Source organism: Penicillium coprophilum (genome assembly GCF_028826855.1).
Source record: "Penicillium coprophilum strain IBT 35676 chromosome Unknown utg000004l_segment0_segment0, whole genome shotgun sequence".
NCBI lineage: Eukaryota > Fungi > Ascomycota > Eurotiomycetes > Eurotiales > Aspergillaceae > Penicillium > Penicillium coprophilum.
Window position 1 is genome coordinate 2,655,092 of NW_026622723.1, and position 17,332 is coordinate 2,672,423.

At 47.2% G+C, this 17,332-nt stretch overlaps 7 protein-coding genes across 7 annotated transcripts; 3 read left to right on the forward strand and 4 right to left on the reverse strand.

Moving 5' to 3' along the window:
• Nucleotides 1-667: 667 nt before the first annotated feature.
• On the reverse strand, nt 668-1,040 carry N7500_005432 (uncharacterized protein; the record flags this gene model as incomplete). The annotated part of the gene is made up of 2 exons (XM_056676577.1): nt 668-891; nt 953-1,040. The coding sequence occupies 2 exons, from the start codon at nt 1,038-1,040 to the stop codon at nt 668-670; spliced, it is 312 nt and encodes a 103-aa protein (XP_056531577.1).
• Nucleotides 1,041-2,268: 1,228 nt separating this feature from the next.
• Nucleotides 2,269-3,285, reverse strand: N7500_005433 (uncharacterized protein; the record flags this gene model as incomplete). Its single annotated transcript, XM_056676578.1, has 3 exons — nt 2,269-2,771; nt 2,832-2,924; nt 2,982-3,285. 3 exons carry the CDS (start codon nt 3,283-3,285, stop codon nt 2,269-2,271), a joined length of 900 nt encoding a protein of 299 aa, XP_056531578.1.
• Nucleotides 3,286-3,899: 614 nt separating this feature from the next.
• On the forward strand, nt 3,900-4,703 carry N7500_005434 (uncharacterized protein; the record flags this gene model as incomplete). The annotated part of the gene is made up of 1 exon (XM_056676579.1): nt 3,900-4,703. The coding sequence occupies one exon, from the start codon at nt 3,900-3,902 to the stop codon at nt 4,701-4,703; it is 804 nt and encodes a 267-aa protein (XP_056531579.1).
• Nucleotides 4,704-6,961: 2,258 nt separating this feature from the next.
• On the forward strand, nt 6,962-8,881 carry N7500_005435 (ATP-binding protein; the record flags this gene model as incomplete). The annotated part of the gene is made up of 5 exons (XM_056676580.1): nt 6,962-7,254; nt 7,312-7,677; nt 7,731-7,972; nt 8,032-8,372; nt 8,447-8,881. The coding sequence occupies 5 exons, from the start codon at nt 6,962-6,964 to the stop codon at nt 8,879-8,881; spliced, it is 1,677 nt and encodes a 558-aa protein (XP_056531580.1).
• A 256-nt stretch (nt 8,882-9,137) lies between these two features.
• On the forward strand, nt 9,138-10,273 carry N7500_005436 (uncharacterized protein; the record flags this gene model as incomplete). The annotated part of the gene is made up of 2 exons (XM_056676581.1): nt 9,138-9,444; nt 9,546-10,273. The coding sequence occupies 2 exons, from the start codon at nt 9,138-9,140 to the stop codon at nt 10,271-10,273; spliced, it is 1,035 nt and encodes a 344-aa protein (XP_056531581.1).
• A 522-nt stretch (nt 10,274-10,795) lies between these two features.
• On the reverse strand, nt 10,796-11,804 carry N7500_005437 (RTA1 domain-containing protein; the record flags this gene model as incomplete). The annotated part of the gene is made up of 3 exons (XM_056676582.1): nt 10,796-11,403; nt 11,456-11,548; nt 11,606-11,804. 3 exons carry the CDS (start codon nt 11,802-11,804, stop codon nt 10,796-10,798), a joined length of 900 nt encoding a protein of 299 aa, XP_056531582.1.
• Nucleotides 11,805-14,354: 2,550 nt separating this feature from the next.
• N7500_005438 (putative phosphoketolase) lies at nt 14,355-17,141 on the reverse strand (the record flags this gene model as incomplete). Its single annotated transcript, XM_056676583.1, has 7 exons — nt 14,355-14,431; nt 14,492-15,317; nt 15,374-16,304; nt 16,354-16,506; nt 16,557-16,791; nt 16,848-16,922; nt 16,979-17,141. 7 exons carry the CDS (start codon nt 17,139-17,141, stop codon nt 14,355-14,357), a joined length of 2,460 nt encoding a protein of 819 aa, XP_056531583.1.
• Nucleotides 17,142-17,332: the final 191 nt, after the last annotated feature.

Consider the following 17,332-nt stretch of genomic DNA (forward strand, 5'->3'; position numbering starts at 1 on the left):
TGTTCACTCCACACATAGCCAATGCTATAACATCCGGTGCACAATGTTCCCTTGGAGTTACGGGTATAATAGCTGTACGGTATAGCCGTACGCAGAGGAAAGGGAAGCAAGTGTATACAAATCAACTTTATTGATTTGGTTTGAAGGAGAGAAAGGCTACCTGAATAAGGGAAGTGGGATAACCTTGGAAGCCCCTAGGAGCAGCCTAAGTGTCGGAGTGAAAACCACAGTCAATTACCACTAGACTACAACCAAAGCCAAGGTTCCTGCTTATAGCCTAGGGGGCTTATACTGCGCTAAAACTAAACAGGTGCTTAGGGCACCTTCCCACGAACAGTATTTATATAGAGAATTTACTTATTGCAATAGAATTATATACGCAGAAACAGTTAGACCATGGACCAGGAATCAATATAACCTGCTTTTCTGAATATTTCTAGTTTCCGTGAAATAATAGAACCACAACAGTGGGGCTTATATCAAACATTTCCAATATTCGCCCACCGCATCGAGCGCATAGATAGATCATTCACTCGGAAAAATCCCAGGATCAGTGCCCGTTTCTAGCTTTCGTGTTGTAGCTAGCTCTAGGATTCTTCTCGGTTGACTTGGAGCTGTCAGCATATAATCACATCCACAACCATCGAGCGAGTAGATCTTACATGATTCAAATCCATTGCAGAGGCTCGGCCGTCTCATCCTCTTCACGTTTGATCCACTGGAGAGGTTCGGCCGTCTCATCCTCTCCACGCTTGATCCATTGTAGAGGCTCGGCCGTCTCGTCCTCTTCACGCTTGATCCACTGAAGAGGCTCGGCCGTCTCATCCTCTTCACGTTTGATCCACTGGAGAGGTTCGGCTGTCTCGTCACTCGATCCTTTGCTTCGTGTAACTACATGGAGATCAGCTGGCCCGTACTGCAAAGATAAAGTATCATCTTGGGCCCAATATACTCGAGTCGGCAGAGGCAGCTGGAGCTGGAGCTGCAATAGATAAGCCTGCAAGCAGGGCAAGCATGTAGAGACTGTTGATAGACTTCATGATTGCAAGTATCGGGTTGGATAATATGCGCAAGGCTCAGTTCAATGTAGTGAAGGTAGAATAATGATAGTAGGAATGCACAGACTTGTTTCGATGGGTAGTGGAATATTTCGGACATTTATATTCACCAGAGATCTATGTTGGCTCCCGAGGTCGTCGGAGTCGCTATCTGGGTACCGGGATACGGTATTCCCAGACGATTTGTTAGCCTATCCTGTCAAGCACCTCGTCCCCCAAAATATCACATTGCATCAGACTTCGGGCCTAGATGACCTCTCTAGCGGGGCTGTGTTTTGTTTGTGCTCTAGCGGGTGACATGGACGACTCAATTGCATTCACTAGCCTACCTACAACGTGGTTGAACGGACTCGTTCTCGCAGCAAGCCATGTGTGAGGATCCCAATCGAGAAAACATCACCTTCGTGTGCATGATCAGGACCAGGAATGCACGACGCATTGCAACCGTGTCATTTCGCCAAATCAGATTCTCACGTAGATCCAAACTGCATGAGGTAAATACTACAGGCTCGAGCAATGGCCCAGATCCCAGTACTGTCTTGATAAGCAGAACCAGTTAATGGGGAGGGGTTTCGTTGATCTCCCATGCTGAATACGCGAGGTTACATTTTCATCGCGTTGGGCTGCACTAAAGCGTAGACCAAGGAGTCATACCGCAATCTACCACAGCAAGCTTTTGACTATCAATTATTGGTGACAATCTGCGCCAATGTGGTTAGGGTACAGGGTACAGGGTACAGGGTACAGGGTACAAGGTACAGAGTGAGAGGGGGAGGAGGGGGTAGACAGGGCAAAGGGAAACTTAAGAAGAACGGTAGTACATTCGTTGATTTCAGATATTTGTATAGCGTCAGGAATTATCAAAGACAGTAAATCAATTAGATATCTATCTTGCATCGGATATAAGGTTCCCTGCGGCTCATTTAGACTCAAAGCTGACATTTATTATACTATCTAGGTAAAAAAAAAGTCAATTCAAGTGGTATGTATCGTGAAATGTGTGGGTCCAATCAATAGTGTTAAAATCTCTGTATTGTAGTATCCGCTTTCCTAGCAGTTTATACCTAACCACAGGGCTTAGGCTGCGGATTACGAATCTAAAAATACTAAATTGGCTGGATCAACCAATCCTCCGGTATGCCGATCTGTATGCTCCGACAGAAAATCCTGACCCCTCAGGATCCCGAGTCTCAACCAATAATATCACACATCATGGCATACCATCTAGTGTAGAATGCTTCACTGTGTAGTCCCAGATGGTGTCAAAATTGCGACATTGGTGTGTCGTATTCCATCCAATGAAGATTAACTGCCCATTGAAGTCGGTTGGAACTTCCATAGTAGTGTCTCCATAGCATTGCAACGCATGGCGGACGTAGTTGAAGCAATGCTCGATGTGCCATAATCCATGACCCCGGGGGATAAAGTTTGGATCGGTAGTATCTCCATCGAGAGCTTCAAAAGCCACCGGGTCGAGTTTACCATCCATCAGCTGCCAAAAAACATGGCGAATGGCGCCCTTGAGAGAATCACTTAGCGCACTGTTGCCCGATAGAGAGAAAATGAATCGATCGCCGGGACCACTCACCAGGCAATGAAGCTGATGAAACATGCTAATGCCGTACATCATCTCTCCGTGGACCACTCCTCCTGGGGGTAGCTTCAAATCTTCCCAGTTAGGGACGTAAATGAAGCCTTGATCATTAAGGGTTGCTGTACTCGGTAGTTAGACGCGAATTCATCTCGTAGCATGGCAGAAACAGATCATCTTACGACCGGCGAGAGCCTCCCATGCAGCATCGCTTCGGGCACTCGAACGCTCAGTGAAGATCTCGGCTGGCCCGAACTTTCTCATTTCCAATGGGACTTCAATTAGTCAGTATGAGCATAGTTGGGAGAGAACGACGGACCAGAACATCATACCTGGCGGAATGGGGTTCCCATATGGCAGATTGACCTCAATGAGGTTTCGTCGCACAATAGTGTAGTGACTTGTGAATGCCACTAGAAGGGAACTCACAGCGAGCATGAAGGAGAGAAGCAAGATGCTGTTATAAATCCAGATATGCCTGCGAGATCTTAAGTGAGATCTTGAGATCGGCTTTTCCGACAACAGCTCCATTTCATCCGACCTCTCTGTCTCGTTTGCCGAGTGGACTGTCGTGTAGTGACTGTTTTGATTATGGGAAGGAAGAGGCCATTTGAGCATCTTATGAAAGCTAGCCATTTTTGTTGAGTACGATTGAACTTGTAGGTGGGAACGGGCGTGGAGGATTGATGGTCAGACTACTTGAACGCACGGCTAGTTTGTGGAAGCCCTAGAGTTCCCGGCCTTATCTCAACAAGTTCTGACAATGGAGTTGTCATTTTTGATTAAAAAAAACAGAAGATTTCTACCCAATATTCAAGACGGAATCTTTGAAACCGATCGTGGAGCAAATACGCCAAGGTGAAGGCAAATGAGGTTACATACATGTTGCTGCTGCATCATGTAGGTCTCGATGCAAGTCTACCCTCCCGATCACACTGCATGCATCAAATCCTCCCAAACGTATCTTTTTAGCTAATCTTTGCCAAATTGGATCACAGAGGGGATATGAGCAAACATCGATGCGCTTGCCTGCCTATTTAGGCTATCCGACGCAATGCGCTACTTTTTCAATTTTGCTGATTTGAAAGCAATGCATGGAGCATTTATTTTGCTAAGACCTGGGGTTGCCCACCGGTTTCCTCCAGAAGGAATTCTTTATCGACTCTATCAAGCGATTGGAGAGCTTTACTCTAAAAAGCTTTTCGTTGTCATAAGGACTTCTTACCTTTAACCTGTCTATCGGTGCTGAAATGGACTTCAGAACAGACGAGCAAGGCCCAAGTAGTATCAGGAGTGACGATTTTGATGACCACGAACATGCATTCTATCCTGAAAGACGCCGCTCCTTTTATTGCCAGTATGCCGTTGCAGTGCTTTGCTTTCTGTTCACCCTTGGTGGTCTTGTGATAACAGCTTTGAACACCACCTCAACCTCGAGCTTAGGGTCGAACGTGATCCATTGGAAGCCCTCTGCATCATTGCCAGCGTTACCGCCGTTCTCATCCCCCCATGGCCATGACATATCAACCGATGTGTACAACCCGTCGTCCTCATCCTCGCATGCACACGACCAATCAACACACATGTATAACCCGTCTGACCATGCTATGACTGGGTTGATGAAGTCTCCATGTGGCAACACCCCTGCAGAAGCCAAAGCACGAAACTGTCATTTTGATATCATCACGTTTTGCTGGCTGCCACATCGCTGCTATGATGAAGAGTTATCAAAGTCCTTTGAGGAGCTCGTCGACTGGAAGTGGTATCTCGATCGGAATAAGACACAGCCAGTCCCCAAGACAGATGCGCTTCAGGGGGAATTGGATGGACTTTATGTGAGCTGGGAGTATCATGTGCAGCACTGTGTGTATATGTGGCAGAAGATGCACCGAGCTTTGTTGGGGCCGGGGAAAAAGGCTATAGACACCTATATCAGTCCCTACAGCCACACAGAGCACTGTGGGAAAATGCTGCTGACCCGAGGAGATGGCTACGCATTGAGCGATATCAACACGCGCATTCGAGTGAAGTTTCCGGATTGCGGGATTGAGTAGAACATTCCCTTATACCTATTTGTACGAAGCTAGAGTCAAGAGAGGAAATGAACTATTCATACAATACTACCATCACCTGTGTTTAGACTGGCAAGACGTATCTCTCAGTCGATGTCTTCGATCGAGCTTTTATGAATCGGGATATCCCAGAATTCCTTTTATACGGGCTGCTTGTTTTTGCTTTTTCTTTTTTGGGGGAGGAATGATCCCTCGACTATGTGAACTCATAGGTGGGGCTTTGACGATTCTACATTCTAGTCAGGACGTCTCTGACCTGAAGGCAAAGGATCAGCCGAAGATAAGAGAGACTGCGTAATTTTTGCCATTGGTCGGGTTCATCGCGTAGTGGCTTCAAAAACGAGCCACAAGGGAATATGAACGGAAAAGTCGACGACCATAAGAAGCGGGCACCACTCCGTTCAGCTCACTTCTTTGAGGCCTATTCTGGTTTGCATTGCATGGGGCCCGTGTCCCCAATTCGCATGCAACTTTCTATTCTTGAACGCAGGTGGACAATTATCAAGGTGTGTTCAATTTCATGGCGGTATGGCCTGAGAGAGCGGATTTTGACAGAGAAAGCGACAACGTGTGAGGGGCATCTGCTTGGCAAGAACCACAACGGTGTTCCGTTCTTTGAATCTGCTCAACTGCTTGACAAGTTTGGAATCCAAAGATCGATGATTCCAAGGTTATTTCGTCGTTCTCATGTCTGGCCAGTATGGTCAAGGTCAAAAGCCCGACAGGATCGACAATGACTAACAGCTTTAGGCCAACAGCCTTAAACACAAGCTCGAGAAGATCATTAGTGAGATATTTTTGCCATGGGACAGATGTGACAGAGCGAAGCACCTGCGGTCACCGGGCAGCCTCGCGACAGAGCAGGGTAGATGACCCAGGGTAGATGTAAACAGTCAATGCACAGATCGAGGACACAGGGCCATTGAGGAAACTGGACAGAGGGCAATTCAAATTCTTGTAGATTGAGTGTATATTGTGGGTAAGAAGAGCAAGTATAGCGTCGCTCGGAAGCATACTCCTCTGAATCCAATCAACCTCGAAAAATTCCGACTCCAAATGGTGAAAGTAGAGTCAACAAAGGCTCAGCCGCAGTTTACGGCCGAAAAAGAAAATGGAGTAGTGGGTCAGACTGGTTCTTCGATTGGGCGGGTGAAATTGCAAAGAGGCAGAGATGAGTGCAAGATAGAAGAGATGGAGGGGGAGGAACAAGAAAAATTGATCAGACCGGGCGAGGTCGTTTGTTTTATGCCAGAGATACCTGCTCGTTGAAGAGAGGATACGTGACAACGTATTGGGGCACTAAACCCGAAAAGGCAATTCCAGGTGCGCCGTTTATAAAATTCATTTATTTTTTTTCCCCATCAGCTTTGTCATGAGCTATTTTGTTGGGAGTAATAGTCTTTCACCATATATACAGCTTGAATATATCCATATATGGATTGAAAAAAAAAAAAAAGGTAACTGTATATCCAAGTGACTTTCAGATAGCTAGACTGAAGGGAATTGGCTATTGGAGATATGAGTAATTTTGCCTGGCAGTTAACCAAGGTAGACTCTCTCCAAAGCGAGAGCATTTGAGACTACAACACATACAGAGTAGACGATTTACAGATAAAAAGTGAAAATGAACTTACAAGTCTCGATGTATGGAAGTGGTTTGCATTATAAATGGCTTGTTTATTTGCTGGGGTGTTTCTATTAGATCCACCTATCTTCCAAGGAAAAATCAATAAAAAGAAAGCCATTGAAATGGTTTAGTGGAGAATTGAACCGAGTGGTGTATGTGCAGTGCACATCGAGTCTCCCCGATATACTGATTCGATCGCCAAGCCTTTTGCGTTCCTGGTTCATCGAGGCTGAGGCCAACACCACAACTTAGCCACAATCTTGTTTTTTTTTTTTTTTTGAACTCCCTTTCTTCCAGTCTTTCATTAACTTCCTTTCTTTCATTGTTCTTTATCAACTTTTCTGGTAGTCTTTTTTCATCCGACGAATTCGCTTGAGTCTCTCTTTCACCAGCGACACGTCACTCCCTGGAGGTGTGGCTTGGAACCATCTACAAGTCTAGAATTCTAGCAGTACACTCCTTGAAAACTTTGTCTTTAAATTGATACAGGTCCTGCACAGACCGTCTGGGGTACTAATTATCTTTGACGAGGATATATATTCCCACTCTTCATTATCCACCTTTTTGCTGAAGGACTTGGCACCCCGTACAAACGCCAAGAGGCCTAGTCACGATGCTATGGAGCCGACTCGTACAGCCTGCGAGGGTCTATGCCCGACAGGGCCTGCCAAGATCTCTCAAGATGAACAGCCGCGTTGTGATGCATATACCCAAGCGGTTTAACTCAGACCCCCGGGACACTGGTCAAATAACTCCAGACCCCACTGATCAGAATGATTCGGATGAGGGTAAGGGTAGGAGCAAGGGTCAGAACCGGAACGGCGACTCAGACCCAAGCTTCAAATCTACGATTCTCAAGATGCTTGAAACTGCGGCAACCACAGCGGCATCAATTGCCATTCTAGGGTAAGGTTCATCTACATCATTAAAGTCATCTGTTTCTATGGCTAATCTGATCCCAAGTGCGGCGGGTTACGGTTATCACCAATACTATAAGTGGTTGATCTTGGACAAGATGGACAATGCATTCAATCCAGGTGATCCAGCCCTTGAGGTCGCGGGCGTTGTTTCTGGAAAACACAAGTACCGCCATGAGGAACATTGGGTCGTTCGCAATGAGCAACCCAAAGTTGACGATATTGTAGCCGGGCGACAAAGTGGCCACTACTATCTAATGGTTGGTGAAAAGGGAACGGGCAAGACCTCGATGCTTTTAGAGGCCATGCGCAAGATCAATGGTAACAGCTGTGCGTTATTCGAAGCGCATGCTGATCTCGAAATATTCCGAATCCGACTAGGCAAAGCTTTGGACTACGAGTTCCACGAGGAGTAAGCTTATACCTTTATCACCATAAGGCCATAGTGTTAACAGGAATACCCAGTTATATCGGCAGCCTTTTCAGCATCCGTGGACCAAGAGACACCACGGCTCTCTTGGACATTGAGCGCGCCTTCAACAAGTTGGAGAAAGTGGCTCTTATCAGAAGGCGGAATGGATCGACTCCTCTCGTGCTGATCATCAACAGTACCCATTTACTCCGAGACGACCACGACGGACAGGATTTGCTTGAGATGATTCAGCAGCGTGCTGAGCAATGGGCTGCTAGTGGTCTCGTCACAACGAGTAAGACTCTGACGAACATCCGCTCCTCTTTTTTCATAGCTGACTCTGTCCCCTTCAAGTTCTTAACAGCGATGACTATTGGGTCTACGAGCGCTTGAAGCGTTATGCAACCCGCATGGAAGTCATTCCCGTGACAGATTTGCCCAAGGACAAAGCGATGAAGGCCCTGAAGAAATATCGCCAACAATTCCACAACGAAACACTTCCATCTGCGACTCTCGAGCAAGTGTACGATAAAGTCGGTGGTCGACTATCCTTCTTGAACCGCGTGGCCAAGTCTTCGGATGTTATGAAGACTTGCGATGAGATCTGTTTGGCCGAGAAAACATGGTTCCTAAACAAGTGCTGGATCCTCGGAAAGGAGATGGACGACGATGTGATGGACCAGCAGAAGTATGCCGTAAGTATACACTACTGGATCTCCTGGTTCTTGTCCTTTCGATGCAACTCCGGCTAATTCAAATTTCAACACAGTCTGGCGCTGTGGTCCTGGCGAAAGCGCTGGTAGACCTTGAGAAAGAAATGGAATCAAGCTATCATCAAGAGGAAGGCCACATCCTACCAGAAATTCCGCTCCATAAAGCGCGCGAGATCATGACCCGTGCCGACTTTATCCAATCTTACGATCACGAAAACATCTTCACAATTAACTCGCGCGCCATGGTACGTGCCGATTCAGTACCCATGCAGCGTGCTTTCCAAGAAATCTGCGCATTAGAAAATTTCGACAAGCACTTGGATGGTACCATCGAACGCATTGGAGACATTGAGAGTCTTGGCCGTACTCGCGAACTGACTATCAAAGATCTCTGGAACAATGGCAAGTATCGTGTCGTTGTACGTGACAACCACGGACGAGAGAGTGGGACTGTTGAATTTGCTGTGGCAGAACGCGAAGATGAAGATTAATTTGTATCATGTCTAAATTTTACGGATGAGATGTCCACTGTAATTTAGTTGTACAATATTTCGTCGCAGAGACATCAAATCGAATTCTTGGACCTTGGAAAAAGCAATAGTGACATCATCGTATGCTCACCGCTAACCAAACATTCCACCCGCCTTCTCTTTTTCTCTTCCAACCAAGTGAGAAGCAATTGCCAGTGATTTTTACTCTGAACTCTGCATTGTAATCGCCTCGTTCTTCAACTTTGAATATTTCAAAATGCCGACCAAGACTGCCAGGAAGCGAACCGTATCGTGGAGCGACAACACGCAACCCGCGCGTGAGCTTGCAAAGACAGCCACTGCGCAGACCTCTCGATTGGCATGCATCCCATCTCCAGCCCGCTTCATCCTTGTCGTTCTAAGCAGCCTCACTCTGAGCTCCTTCTTATTCACATTCACCTCGGCCTTCACGGTGGGCGATCTCGGGCCTATCAGCAAACATCTGGAAGAATGGTGGGAGGTGGGGGGTTTGATAGCTTGGAAGGCCGTTGAGGTCGGACTAGCCTGGGTTCTAGGATTTGATGGTAAGAACCAACTACTATAGACATGGCTCCTTGCATCCAGACCCTAGGTTCCTACAGCTATGCGGACATTATGCGGAGACTAACCTTATGCTTGCGATTAGGCCGTGATGTGGCATCATTCTTATTCTTGACCCACCTGCCAACATACTCGCTCTTGTCATTCTTCTATGGCATCCGCCCGACTTCTGCACTGCTAGCATTTGGGGTCACGGTTGTTTCGACAGCGTTTCCATTCGCCCTCCTGCGCCGGCCCTCGTCCGTCCACAACCTTTCGCATGCGCCTGCCGATGCAGTTGCCAATCGAAATATCCTACAGGACAAGACTACCACTTTCTTCACGACGCTCCTGGCAGCCTCGATCTTTAGCGTTGTATTGTATGCCAGCTATGCGACTTGGCTTCCTACCCAACTGGTCATTCATTTCGAGGGACTCCCGGATATCAGTGCGGCGCATGCTGGTCCCGCTGGCTTGCCTGTGCTTTTCCTGACGCTGATTCCTGCTGGATGGGCCGCGCGTGACTTTTTGTTCGTCAGTTCTACTGGCTATTCCACCACCCCTGCTAGGTCTGGTTGTTGCGAAGGTAGTGAATGTGTGTCTGCAGCCATTTGTCGCAACACTTGGGGTCAATTGTCCCATAAGACGAGAGTCTTGGTTTCTCGGTCCACTGTTCTTGCACTTGGAGTCCTGCTCAACACGATTGTCCAAGTGGCCGGCACAATCAACGATGTCTCTGTCGAAGGTGCCGCCATTTGGGGAGCGGTCTGGGCATTTGCGACACTGGTTGCAGGTGCAGCCTTCGGCTGGGTTGAAGCGGTTGATGGTGTATGATACTATACGTTATAACTACAGCACGAAGGCATGCGTACTTCCAGGTTGGTCTTCGTTTCCGCCGCACTGGGTGTGTGAGACGTAGATGCGGCGATAACCTCATATCCAGTATTCTCTCTCTTATTGTGCGCCCGACTATAATGTCTACGCCGATTCCCTTGCATTATTTTTTACACCGTTTGCTGATCAATGGCGGGGTTATTTGTGTCAGTTTCTTTCTTCGTTGTCTAAAATTTCTGAAATTATCTTTTTTCCCTGGCTGTCAAGTATGCATTTCCTTACTTCGAATGTTCATTGATTACCCTTTTGTCTTTGGTTTAATCTAATATCTTCAAAATGCGTTGGAATTGAGATTAATCATAAGTCTATGTCAATGTCAATCGCTGTATAACGTCTAAAAGCCCGATTAAGTATCTAGCATCTGCTGGGGGAATCATAACCAAATGTGACAGGTATAGGGGAAAATAACGAGATCCAAAACATGAAACAAAAACTAAGTAACCTGTACATCGACCAAAGCAATCACCAGTGAGTAGGTGGGCCCTGGTACCTTTCCGATCGATCAACCGAAGTCGTCTCCATCTTATATGAATCAGGCTTCTCACTAGGCAACATCCATCCGGGATGCAACACATTAAACACAGCCACCGAAAGAACCATCATAGCTCCGTCAAGCGCAATAAAGTACGTCTCATGAGTAATGAGGTAACCATCCCATCCCTGCGACAACTCGATCGTACGATATATACTCCGAATATAGATACAGACGATGGATAGTATCATCGCGGCGAACAGGGGGATAACCGGGCCGTTCACCGTCTTCAGCAGACGCTTGCGCATAACCCGGCGGATGAAATCAGCCGCACAGAAGACAAAGATGGTGATCGAGAAAAGCTGGAAGACAATGCCAGCGACCATGATGTGCGTGCCGGGCGCGGTGTCGCCGTCGATTTTGTCGGCTTGTTGGGAGGCCATACCGCCGCCGATAGCTTGGACAACGAGCGAGATTACGTCGCAGGTGCAGAAGATCCAGAGGTATAACTTCGGTGTTAAGATGGAGGATTTGGGGCCGAGGAGTTGGATGAAGCGACCTAGGAGGACGTAGATTCCTGCCGTGAAGAAAGTTGGGGCTGTGGAATGTTAGATTGGAGATGAATAATTCAGGGTAGGAAGGTAGCTTGCCGATGATGAGGGTGCAGATTTGCATTATGAAGGCATCTCCATTGTATGGACATTTAGCTGACCAGGTACGACCGGCCCAGCCGATTACTTCGACTGTTTGTGTTGTTAGTCTTGCGGGGAGTTAGGGTTGTGAGTGTCACAAGCTCTTACCCAAACATCCAACACTAAACACGCTTGCCCACCATTGTCGCTTCCAGGTGAATTGGACTGTGTGGATGATCATTGAGAGACCGAAGAGTACGCAGTAGGCAATACCTGCTCCTAGAGATGGGATGTATCCATATGAAGTGTGAATGCCTTCGATATAGGCATGGCAGCCGGTTTGCAGTAGCTCCCTGTTGTCGGACATGGCGAAGGGAGATAAGCAACTTCAAGAAACCACTATCGAGGAGATCGTCGCGAGATGAAAAGCTAGCAGTAAATCCGTAATATTTGGATATGTTCGAAGATGGCCTGAGACTCCCTATACGAACAGACAAGAGATTTATAGACCAGCACCCCGTTTGTCTGGAACCAAAAAAGGTACCCAAAAGAAATCGATAATCAGGCTTCAGTATTCCAGCGGACACCGAGTGTATAAATAAGAGTAAGCATGGCTGAGCATCCACTAGCCCCCACCACTGGGGAAAAACCTTTCAAGGCTAAAGCCACGGTCTTTTAATGCACGCTCTACTTCAATAATAATCTACCGGGAGTATAAGACCCGCATTGGAGTAACCAATCGCGAGATTCAAGTGTGTCTCCAGTGTTCATGGTCCAGTTTCCAGCAACCAGAGCGGGTTGATAAACGGACCGACTCCGGTTGGTATAAGAATGGGAGAAAGCATATTGTGAGAATCTATCGCACAATCGGGCAGCCAGCCGCCACAGTGGAGGATCTCTAGCCTATTAGATTGCATCTGATGTTGGACCTTATATGCCATACGGAACACGAGATGGATTATGAGATCAGAACTAAGCCAAAACAACACAAAAAAAGAAATACGCCGAGATCTGATGGAGAATCGGTCCGAACTACAACCTGCGGTATACTCGCAAGGTCATCCTTTTTAGGTTTAGCGTGGACATCGCCAAGTTTACGCTCTGCCTTGAGGGATTCCATTTATCTCCGAGCCGTTGGTAGACCAAACGGGAGCTTTTACGGAGTATAATAAGATCGAATGAGTCATGGAAATCGGCAATAAGGCACATTGGGCGGTTTGAGGACTTCCGGCTTCCGACATATATGTACGGAGTACTCCGTAGTCCGTGCTTCAATACGTCTGCGGCTCAGCTGGAAAGGAATGCAGTAAGATCGTAGGTACTCCGTAGACTTCAAGGTGATAAGAGACAATTTCATTCAAATGACTTTGGCCCTGGCCCTGGCCCTGGTTTTGTGGTTTGTGTTTTTCTCGGGAAATCGGATCCATCCACATAATCTAGGTCCACGGTCTCGGATGGCAGCGGATGTACGTATGTGGAAGAAAAAATTTAACAAGGAAAATGCACCAGGATCCACATGCCCCTGCTGCTTATTCGACTTCAGTTATCTTCTCATTAGCTAAAATGCAATCCTTGAAGCAATGGCCCCTCCTATGTACTGCCTTTGGGAGACAATCATAATATCAAGGGAGAATAAAAGCAAATACAATATGTGTCTGAACAAAAACCATGCCTAAATCACAAAAGTATGAATAAGGCATATCAGCCCTAGACTACCTCGCAAGATCAATGCCTCATGGTTCAACAACAATGAAATGGAAGAAACCCATACTCCGTACGGAGTATACATACTCCATATAAATACTCTTAACTCAAGCTGCGAAAGGCAACCAGGTTGCCGATCTTCACTCCATTGCAAAACCAATGCAGATCCAACAGCCGAGTCCCTTGGCCTCATAAAATGCAGTCCATTCATACTCGAAGGGGCTAAATCACAATCACAACCCGACGGATCCTTAGAGGTCTAGTCAACTACCTAACAGAACAGGTATATTTTTTTTATCTGTCACAATCAACAAAAAGGAAGATTCAGCCACGTTTTGACAGGTCAGATATCAGCACGTGGAAGTATTCTGGACAAACGCACTGTGCTGACTGAGTGAGGCCCCCATTGCATTGTATCAAGACAAAATACACACACAACACCCATCTGACTATCTGATCAGAAACTCAGGCCCAGACCGAGAATAGTCCGTGGCGGAGCGCCAGGCCGATCACAGCATAAAGTGGGGGCGATGTCTCGACAGATAAGCGGGAGCAACGGCCCCGTCCTCGTGGGGTCAAGTCCAAGAGATGACACTGCTATCTACACCTATATATACACATTCCATCGTCCACATGCATTAGTGCTTACACGCGCTTCTCAGATACTCTTCAAAGCCTTACCGTCGAGCAGGCACCGAGATCGACATAACATGAGACACAGGTCACAGATACTGATTAGCTTCAAACCTTGACACAGTGCTTGCTTACTCCATTCTCGTATTGATGCATCCACTGCATTATTTGAGGACCCTGGAGTCGGTGGTGGCAGTGAGGCGATAGACTGTAACTGGGCTGACGTATTATGGATAGAATCGCACCGAATATGAGTCCACCAAAGCGGCTGTTCTGGGTCTCGGCCCTTCCTTTGCTTCGGAACTCAACTACAATTACTCCGTACTCGTTAGTCGACCCAGGCATCCGTTGATTCGTGTGAATACTTTTAGCCCTGGGTGTGTTGGGTTGCAATTTCTAAATCCTGCATACGAGGAACAGCGGACTGGTTTGAATATAATGACCTGGCTGCCACATTAATTGAATAAATTTGACGGACTACAGATGGACACAAAAAAAGAAAAGAAACCGTGGGCTCTAATTTCTTGCTAACATTCCATTAATGATTGGTCTAGGGTGAGAGTGACTGCTTTGAATGAAACTATTCAGTATTCCAGAATGACTCGGTCGGTTTATGGAAGCTGTGGAATTGTGGTGTGTCATAAATCCCCTCAGGATCTAGGAGCGAAAGTTAGCATTGTATGGCATGGCAAGTTGCAAATAGGATTGGGTCCTCACCATTGTGGTTTTCCACAATATACTTTCTCGTGTTGACGATACTCCCCTCAAGCTGAGCATTCAGCTCCTGCTGATACACTCGGACCTTCTCGTTTGCCTTGGCAGCACCACGAAGAGCCATCTGAGCGACGTGGTACCGCGAGACACGATTGACAAGCATCATATCGAAAGGTGTAGTAGTGCTACCCTCTTCGATATAGCCCCCGACAGTGACACGTTCAAGACGCGGACGTCCAAAGAGCAACCCTTGCAACTCGGTTGGGTAGCCATGATAATTGAAGTGAATAGGCTTATCGGGAGTGAAGAGGGTGTCGAATGCCTCAGTTGACAAGGCATGCGGATGCCGACCCTCGTTTTCAAGGATCATCAAGTCGGTCACATTAATAACGCAAACGCGCAGCTCTGGTATGAGCTTACGCAGAAGCGCCGCTGCTGCTATTACTTCGAACATCAGCTCGACACCAATACCGACCAGCACGACATCTGGGTTCACTCCATCGTCCGTGCTGCAGAACTTCCAGATCGATGCTCCTGCGCGACAATGGCTCTCGGCCTCTTTGGGGGTCAGATACACTGGAGTAGGCTGTTTTGAGCCAACCATCAGATTGATGTAGTTCTTTGATTTCACGCAGTGATGAAGGGTTGTTAGGAAAGTATTTGCATCTGGTGGTAAGTATACCCGAGCTGCAGTAGGCTTGAGTTTTAGTACAGAGCCGATGAAAGATGGGTTCTGGTGAGAGAAGCCGTTGTGTTCCTGTCGCGTCCAGGTACTCGATTCGATGTAGTTCACACTGCTGACACCGGCGTGCCAATTTGTTTCAAGCGCCTACCGATCATTTGGTGAGCATTGAATTGACATTTGCAAGGGGGAAAAAAACTGACCATCTTGATAAACTTGGCATACTGCACCATCATGGTATGAATGATCCCGAGGAAGCTCTCATAGGATGGGAAAATACCAATGCGACCGGTCAAGGTGTAGCCCTGCATAAATCCTTGACACATATGTTCGCTAAGGACTTCAATTACACGGCCACCACGAGCATTAGCAAACTGATCCCATTGGAAATTGCGGTTCGTGTCTTCAAACACTGCATCCAATTTGTTGCTTTCCAGCTCGTCCGGTGAGAACAGTCGCACGCTACTCGGGTTGTCCTTGAATACCTGATTGATGAAGGTGCCAATCAATTTCATGGAGCTTGCGTTAGAGCCTTTTTGCGCGCAGTAGGATTTCCAATCCGGCATATTTGGGGCTGTATAGCTGTTGTAGGCTTCAACGCGCTGGCCAAGCTTCTTTTTGTCGTCTGCGGGAATCACAGACTTGATCTCGTCGATTACATCACCGGTCGAGGTGAAAAGCTCTTCTGGCTTATAGCTTGAGAGCCACTTCTGCAGCAGATCCAGTTCTTCCTTGTCGGTCTTTGCCTTTGGCAATGGTACTTGGTGAGAATGGTACGAGCCCTCGATGAACTTGCCATGAAGCTGTTTGGGCCCAGACCAACCCTTGGAAGTGCGCAGAATCAGCATCGGCCACCTTGGCTTCACGATGGGATTCCCAGAACGGGCAGCCTTCTGAATCTTATGGATCTCCTTGATGGCCCAGACCATAGAAAAATGCAAGTCTGCATCAATATCACTAATATCCTCCACAAAGCGAACCTGATACCCGTACCCACTGAACAGAGCCACAAGCTCTTTATGGTCCATGCACCCAAAAATAGTGCGCTCGCTGATCTTGAATCCATTCAAATGCAGAATTGGCAAAACTGCGCCGGATTCCTTTGGGTCGATATACTTGATTGCATGCCAGGACCTGTCCGATGTTAGCATGGCATCACGCAAAGGGGAACATATAGACGAACGTAGCGGTGGGGCCGCTTTCAGCCTCTCCGTCACCCACGATACAAGGTACTATCAGATCAGGGTTGTCCATCACAGCGCCAAAGGACACTGCTAGAGCGTATCCCAGTTCTCCGCCTTCATGGATAGCACCAGGAGTCTCGGCATTGATGTGGCTGCACATAACTGTCAGTAAAGAAAACCAAGTAGCAGGCAAGGTACTAACCTAGGAAAGCCGGCCGTTGTGCTAAAAGTCGAGATCAAATTGTGCAGGCCTTTGGTGTCTCGCGAATACTGGGGATAAAATCTCTCCAGCGAGCCCTCTAGCCATAGTGCGGCTAGTATTGCCGGTGCACCATGCCCTGGGCCGACAACGTACAGCATGTCCAGATCCATCGTCCGGATCAGGTAGTTTAGATGAGAGTAGACCAGAATTAGGCCCGGACATGTTCCCCAGTGACCTGGAAGTATGGCATCAGGCATTATGACTAAGTTGAAATTTGGGAAGGCTACTTACCAAGTAGTCGAGGCTTGACATCATTGAATGTGAGTTCCGACTTCAAGAGAGTGTTTTCTTGCAAAAAGATCATAGCTAATATTGAGTTAGTCGCGACGTTGAAATATATATGGCACAAATATCGCGCTCACCAGCCGCAATGTAGCAAGCCGCTCGGCGGAATTTGAGCAAGGCATCACAGGCCTTCTGATCTAGGTCTTCATGGTCCAATTTCACGCTCAATTGTTCAAGATAGTCTGGTAGATGCGATGGCAGCGGTCGGGGGTTTGGCTCGCTTATGACTTCACCAGGCATGTTGAATTTTATATTGTAGGTTCTTCTGCGGTTTGGCACGAGTCAAAGCACATGAAGGGTTCAAGGTACAAAAAAAGATGGAGAACGAAGATTGAAACTGAAATTGAAAATGAAAGAGATAAATAAATAAATGTCATCAAACAACAAGTCTTGTTCCCCATGTTGACGACGTCACTGCACATCCTGACATC